At 49.9% G+C, this 8,099-nt stretch overlaps 1 protein-coding gene across 1 annotated transcript; it reads right to left on the bottom strand.

The window, feature by feature from the left end:
* Positions 1-3,500: 3,500 nt before the first annotated feature.
* LOC119311011 (L-ascorbate oxidase-like) lies at positions 3,501-5,756 on the bottom strand. The gene is made up of 2 exons (XM_037586637.1): positions 5,281-5,756; positions 3,501-5,204 (listed from the first exon to the last, which is right to left on the bottom strand). Exons 1-2 carry the CDS (start codon positions 5,644-5,646, stop codon positions 3,858-3,860), a joined length of 1,713 nt encoding a protein of 570 aa, XP_037442534.1. The 5' UTR covers positions 5,647-5,756; the 3' UTR covers positions 3,501-3,857.
* Between the last annotated feature and the right edge of the window lie 2,343 nt (positions 5,757-8,099).

Here is an 8,099-nt window from a genome sequence, read left to right as displayed (position 1 = left end):
AATGGGCCTTATTGGGCCTTAGTGGAAAGGAGGAGGAGGCGGCCAAGGTGGGCCCCCAAGCCCAATCCGAATTGGGAGGGGGGCCGGCCCTCCTTTCCTTCTCTCCTTCTTCCCCTTCCTTCCCTCTCCTACTCCAACTTGGGAAGGGGGAATCCTACTCCAACCGGAAGTAGGACTCCCCCCTTGGGTGCGCCTAAGAGGCCGGCCCTCTCCCCCTCCTCCACTCCTTTATATACGGGGGAGGGGGCACCCCATAGACATACAAGTTGATCATTGATCTCTTAGCCGTGTGTGGTGCCCCCCTCCACCATAATCCACCTCGGTCATATCGTTGCAGTGCTTAGGCGAAGCCCTGCGTCGGTAGCTTCATCATCACCATCATTACGCCGTCATGCTGACAAAACTCTCCCTCGACACTCTGCTGGATCATGAGTTCGTGCGACGTCACCGAGCCGAACGTGTGCAGATCGCGGAGGTGCCATACTTTCGGTACTAAGATCGGTCGGATCATGAAGACGTATGACTACATCAACCGCGTTGTCATAACGCGCTTCTGCTTACGGTCTACGAGGGTACATGGACAACACTCTCCCCTCTCGTTGCTATGCATCACCATGATCTTGCATGTGCGTAGGAAATTTTTGAAATTACCACGTTTCCCAACAAATGGTAGAGGGAAATGGAGGTGGTTGCCCCTATTTATATGATGGGACGTTTCAGGCATGTCCCATGGACACGTGCTACCCCACGACCGCGGTTCGTTGCATGTGCCCACATATACGAATACTTGTACGATCAGCATATGAAACAACTATACGGGTAACGGTCAAAGGTGTACTCGGCCCTGTGCGGCCCCACTCGTCAGAGTTAACGGTCAAAGGCATTGACCCGACGTCAACGTCTGTTGTAACCTGTTATGAGGTTTTTGGGCAAGGGAGTGGGGAAAAGTGAGCAAAAGTTAACAGAGTGGGGATGAATGAGTAGAGCTAAGGAACCAGGGGCACATAAATAAAAAAACCCTTTTGTTTTCCGGCCTAAGATAGGTTTGTGTCACCCACCATCGCCGTCGACCCCCGCACGCCTCTACTCTGACACCCGTGCGACTACCAGGCCTCCTCGCGCCACCCGGCGCCCTGTCATGGCCGTCGTCCGCGCGTCTGTCGCCCATTGCTCTGTGCCGGCCATCTCTGCCCCGCTCCGATCGAGATGCGCCTCCACGGAGACTTCCTTGACACCGGCCACCTGGACTCGACATCGACCACAGCTACCTCGCACAGCTACCTCGACCACGGCTACACCAACCACGCTCTCGGCTACCTCGACCACGGCAAAAAGGGCTATCACCTCGCTTGAGAAACTCACCGGCTTCCTCTACAATCCTCGCATTTACGAAGTAACACCGTCCCCAATGCTCGCTACGACTGCAGGGGGATCTCATCCCGTCAGCTGCTATTCTCTCCAGTCTGACCGTCCGCGACGCTCCTGTTGTTCCCAACGCTACTGCTACGGTTGCGGGGGCTTGTTAAAGATATATTTGGGTTACATGTATTTGGTAGTAATCCGTCTCCTACCTTATCCCTAGGAGAGGTTTCTTGCCCTCCAAGTCTGTACTCCTATATATACTCACCCGTGAGGCTCAATACCACATGATCAATTTCAGCAATATCCCTCTCTATCCCTTCTAACAAGCTTCCTGTGGTGCAGTGCATCTGGCGTAAAGAAATTCATCGTGGTTGCATCAGCGGGAACGGTTCAGTAACCAGCATTGGTTCGTCGTCGTCGGTCGTCACCTGCCGTCGGAAGTACTCGGTGTCGGGACTGGGCCAACAGTATGTAGTTTTACTTCTTGGCTGGTGTTCTTTTGTACAAAGACTAGGGCTCTACTATTTGTTTAGTTTTGCCAGATTGGTATGTACATGGCTTATACAGTTGTACTATGATCTTTATGATATAAATGAGACACATGTTACCATGCAAAAAATATATCCCAATAAGGGTATTATTCATCCACTTAGGTACACTGTCTGACTGTAGGAACTAGGAAGCAACTCTGCAATGTAATGACAAGACGAGAACGACGACCTATAGTTATCCATAAAAATTGCAGAAACGCACACGGATTCCTTTCCCTTCCAAAGATTAAATCATTCCTTAACTCTCCAGAACATGAATATGATTTGTTTTTTAGCATAATCAGACTTTATTTCTCAAATAACTCTCATATCATTTACAATATGGTGAGAAATAAAGTCAGAGATGCTAGCATCCCAGGAACTAGAAGAATTTGATCTAAAGGACTATTTTGCTAACTCATCAGCCACTTGGTTTGCTTCTCTGAAACAATGCTTGAAGGTGATCTTTGCAAATTCGACGAAGAGTTGCTTACATTCAGCAACAACTGCAACATCTGGTCCTTGATAATTATCCATTAGCTGAACTGATTCCATCGCAAAGGTGCAGTTTGATTCAACCTCCACTCTCATACATCCCATATTGGCAAGAAGATACATTCCATTTCATACAACAAGAAGTTCAGCAGTGTCCACATCTCGTACATTGGGTATAAACCAAGAAGCAGCAGCAATGAAGTCGCCATGTTCATCACGAATAACTGCTCCAGTCGCTCCTGACAATGTGTCGACATGAAAAGATGCGTCAACATTCACCTTAACCATGTCATGAATAGGCTTCTTCTACATATGATCGGTAGCCGGCAGTTTGTGTGTCAACGATCTGAAGTAATTTGTTGCCAGGACCCGGATTGACAAGGTTGTTTTCTCCGGGGTTTGGATCCCAATCCCTTTCATAATTTGGTGCCGCTGCCACCAGAGAGACCAAGAAGCAACCGAAGTCAGTTCAGCTACCGGGAGTCCCTTTATTATCGATGTATTCTTCAGTAGGATTTCCATAGTGATTGACCCAGACCTGTCTTCAGATATAGTTTTCTGGACCGTGTCCAACAGGCCTAAATGAGCCGAAACCTCTCTAACACCCCGGCGCCCAAAGAGAGTATGATGAATGTTTTCTTCTCCGATAGTGCACCGTGGGCATTGGGGCACCACAGGGATGTGTCGCGTCGCCAAAACCCCAAGACATGGTAGCACCCCACGAAGCACTTTCCATGTGAAGTGTTTGACTTTACCTGGAACTTTGAGTTTCCATGCTTCTTTCCAAACTCCATTTATCTGAATATTACCCTGTCTGTCCGGCCTCGTAAGACGTGACCCAAATTGATGATCTAACTCCCTGTAATAGGCAGACCGAACAGAGAAGGTTCCCGACCATGTAAAATTCCATGCGACAAAGTCTTCGGTGAACTGCGAATGAAGAGGAATTTGTAGTATCCTTTGCACATCCACCGGCAAGAAACAATCACGAAGAAGCTCCTCATCCCACCTGCCGGTGTATGGATCAATGAGATTCTCAGTATATTCATCCCCCTTGGTGTGATTACCTCCCGTGATGCACTAGTTGGTATCCACGGGTCACACCAAATATTAATTTGGGCACCGGATCCAACTCTCCATATACATCTTCTTTGGAACGACTGTATGCCTGCCACGACATTTTGCCATGTATAGGACGACCCATCCTTTGGACCAGCTTTCAACAAATTTTCATTTGGATAATATTTAGCGCTAAGGACCTGAGCACACAAGGAGTCCGGGTTGACCCCATGAATATGATTTGTTGATGCCCCGATAACCTTAATGAGACAAACCGATGACCTTAGCTTATATCCAACAAAATAAGCAACCAATCTGGGCCCGAGAAACTGAAAACATTTTGGCCCAAGCCTGCCACTGTTTATTTACAAGAAAAAAGTGTTCTTCATCTACCCTTCAACTTTGATCTGATCAGTGCAGCCCCTTGGATCGTCCACAGCCCATGATGGACGACGGCAGCCGGCCGACCCTCTCGACGCCCTCCTCGAAGACCACACCCATGCCCATGAACACATGAGCTTCCACGTGACAGTGGAACAGCCACACCCCCGGGTTGTCCGCCCGGAACCGCACCGCCGTCCACCCATCCGGGTGCAGTGGCACCGTGTTCTTCATGATGGGATCTCTCACGTTGAGCAGCCTCCAGGCGTCCGCGGCAGGGTTGAACTTACCTTCACCATGGCCAAGCACCCAGAAGTCGTGACCATGGAGATGCCACGGGTGCGTCTCGCTCTTGTTATTGAGCATGTTGGAGTTCTGCAGCACCACGTCCACCACGGAGCCGAGCGCAAGCCGGTACACCGGGCTGCCCACGGTCCCGTTCGTCGGCGCCGGCGCGGAGATGTCGTGGCTCATGTGGTCGTACATGTCGGGCGGCGGGCGTTGCTCGTACGCGTCTTTCATGCCGCGCTTCATCGCCACGAGGTACGGCGTGGCCGGGAACATGAGCGACACGCCATTGATGGTCCACTTGATGTGGCCATCGATCCGGTTCTGGGTGTTGAGGAGGAGCAGTGTGCGGTCGGCCCTCGCCGGCATGGGCTCTACGAAGCGTGGGTGCGCGAAGATGGCCCTGCTCTGCTCCACCCTGATAGCCGTGTTGTTCCATGGCGGGCCAGCCGGTGGCGCCGTGGGCGGAGGCATCCACGGGTTGTTGCCGTTGAAGGCGTAGCTCACGACGGCCTTGCCGGTCGGTGTCTGGCTGGGGTTGCGGCCGACGACGTGGGACGCAGCCCAGTAGTTTCTCCGCGGGTCCTGGTCGGCCTTGACCAGCACGGAGTACGTCTCGCCGGAGTAGATGAAGAGGCCCCTCACCGCGAACGGCCGCACGTAGTGCCCGTCGGCCTCCACGACCATCATGGAGTGGCCCTCTATCTCGAAGTAGAGCGATGAGAGCGAGGTGAGGCTGCCGATGCGGAGGAGGTATGTCTTTCCCGGCACGGCGGTGAAGAGAGTCGGCAGAGCGCAGTCGGGGCGGGAGGCGTTGCACGTTCCACTGGGAGCGAGCGAGCAGTTGAACATTCCTCTGCCGTTGATGAGGAGAGACTGGGGCTCCGTGACGAAGACGAAGGGGTTGGAGGAGAGGCCTGTGGCCTGCTCGTAGACGCTCTTGTGCCACCAGTCGCCGAGGAGGACGGTGTGCTCCTCGTCGTAAGAAAAGGGCTCGACGAAGCCGTCCGGCACGGTGACCACGATCATGCCGTTGAGTCCCGCCACGCGCTGCATCCCGTAGTGCGCATGGTACAGGTACGTGCCAGGCTGAAAACACAGACAAAACACATTTAATTTTGGAATGAAGAGAGTATATTGTCATATGTAATGTAGTTTTTCGTACCCTGTCGACGACGAATTTGTAGGTGAAGGTTTCGCCGGGCAGGATGGGGCACTGCGTGACGCCGGCGACGCCGTCAGCCCACGGCGTGTCGATCTGGCGGATGCCGTGCCAGTGGATGGCGGTGTTCTCGGTCTCGAGCTTGTTATGGACGGCGACGATGATGGTGTCACCCAACGTGGCGCGGATGGTCGGGCCGGGAGCCTCGCCGTTGACGGTCACGGCGAGCTTCTCGAAGCAGTCGGGGGACTTTAACTGGTACGAGATGTCCCACGTGTAGTGGTGCACCTTGGCCTCCGCCACGGCCACCAGCAGCCAGAAGCATAGCACGGCGGCGGCAGCGAGCAGTGGCCTCGCCGACGGTAGCATGGTGCCTGCGGTAGACGTGGCACCACCAGACAGCTCCTTAATGGTACTGGCTGTGGATTGAAGCAAGAAGAAGCTAACCGCTTGTGTGTGGATCAGGCCTGGTGTGGATGATGTTGGTGTGTTTTCGTTGCTCGACCAAATGCGTTATATATAGGTTTTATTTTTTTGATTGAGCCAATGCGCGGCTAGCGGATGATTGGATCGATTGAACCGTTCAAGCAGAGGCATGTGCATGCACACGGTCATGGTGGGTGGTTTTTTCTATTATTTTTTATTTGCAAGTAGCTAACGAGACGACTGTTACTCGCAACAAAAAGAGACGACTGGGGATGATTAAACCTTGCATGCGTGTTGAATTGACTTAAGAATTAATCAGCAGTATTAGATTGGCGAAAGCGTTCCTACTCCCTCGTAAGGGAGCCGCGGCTGTTTATTTATTGGGGCAAAATCTTGCCGTGGAGTACAGGAAGAAGGATTAGGAATCCTGCTATTACAAGGAGATAGAAGAGGATACGGGAGAGAAAGAGAGAGGTAGTTTCAGATTACATGTATACTACTCAAACTCTAACACCCTCCCTTAATCTAAACTATCCTATGTTAAGATTTTTCTTGAATTCTTCAAAAGACTTGACCGGCAAAGCTTTAGTAAACCCATCTGCCACTTGATCCTTGGATGGAATGAATCTTATGTCCAACTTCTTCTCTGCCACTCTTTCCCTCACAAAATGAAAATCAATTTCAATATGTTTAGTCCTTCCATGAAAGACTGGATTAGCAGAGAGATAGGTGGCTCCCAAATTATCACACCATAAACATGGAACACGACGTTGCTTAACTCCCAATTCATCAAGCAACGATTCCACCCAAATGATTTCAGCAGTGGCATTTGCTAATGATTTGTACTCAGCCTCTGTACTTGACCTTGACACTGTAGCTTGCTTTCTAGCACTCCAAGAAATAAGGTTCAAACCAAAGAATACCGCAAATCCTCCGGTTGACTTTCTGTCATCGATACATCCTGCCCAGTCAGCATCAGAGAAAGCACTAACAAGTGAAGAACTAGAACGTCTGAACTGAAGTCCCAAACTCACAGTGTGCTTAATATATCGCACAATGCTCTTGACAGCTGACCAATGAGTAGAAGTAGGAGCATGTAGGTATTGACAAACCTTGTTTACAGCAAATGATATGTCTGGTCTTGTCAAAGTCAAGTATTGTAGAGCTCCAACAGTGCTTCTATATTTTGTGCTTTCCTTTTCCTTAAGAGGTTCTCCTTCATGTGCTGAAAGTTGTTCTGAAGAAGACAATGGTGTGGGTGACGGCTTGCAATCCTTCATTCCCATACGAGTTAGAAGTTCAGTAGCATATTTTTCTTGACTCAACATTATGCCATCTTGAACTTTCTTAACTTCAATGCCTAGGAAGAAGTGAAAATCACCAAGATCCTTCAAGGCAAATTCTGAACTTAAATCATGCAAGAGAGCATTAGTGGCATTTTGTGAGGAGCTTGCAACTATGATATCATCAACATAAATTAGCACAAACATGACAGTATTTGCTTTGCTATAAATGAAGAGGGACGTGTCAGCCTTGGATGCAACAAAACCAAGACTCTTCAATTGCAAGATCAGCCTTGAGAACCATGCTCTAGGAGACTGTTTCAGACCATAAAGAGCTTTGTCAAGTTTGCAAACATAGTGTGGTGCTTGTTGATTTTCATACGCTGGTGGTTGCCTCATATAGACCTCCTCTTCCAGAACACCATGCAAAAACGCGTTCTGAACATCTAGCTGTCTAAGGCTCCATCCCCTAGAAACAACAATGGCTAGCACGAGTCTTATGGTAGCAGCTTTCACAACAGGACTAAAAGTATCCTCGTAATCAATACCATACCGTTGCTTAAATCCTTTTGCAACTAGACGTGCCTTATACCTATCAATAGAGCCATCTGCTTTCCTCTTAATTCTATAAACCCACTTGCAATCAATGATATTTTTACCTCTTTGGCCCGGCACCAAATGCCATGTTTTATTCTTCATGAGAGCACCATATTCGTCATCCATAGCCTTTTTCCATTTAGGATCTCCAAGTGCATCACTCAATTTTGCTGGTTCACCTGAAATACACAACATGCCATATGGTATAGTGCCATCCTTCCGTATTTTTGGATTTCTAATACCTTTTTGCAAACGGGTCATAACCCTTGAAGTAGTGGCAGGTTGTTGCTGTGGTTGCACAGAAAACGGCACAATCTGACTATCCACAGAAGATCCAGGCGATCCTTCCACATGTGCAGACTGGGTAGACGCAGCAGATCCTGTAGTCATCGGTGTGGTGGACCCTGAGATGGAGCTATCCTGGGCCACAATATTTCTACCTGGAGAAGATCCTGCTGCTGCCGTCGGGTGCATGCGATCTGCACAGACGTCCATTGGTTGCATGCGCTCTGTCAC

Source organism: Triticum dicoccoides, chromosome 5B (assembly GCF_002162155.2).
Source record: "Triticum dicoccoides isolate Atlit2015 ecotype Zavitan chromosome 5B, WEW_v2.0, whole genome shotgun sequence".
In the NCBI taxonomy this organism is placed as follows: Eukaryota; Viridiplantae; Streptophyta; class Magnoliopsida; order Poales; family Poaceae; genus Triticum; species Triticum dicoccoides.
This window is presented reverse-complemented; position numbering and strand designations above follow the sequence as displayed.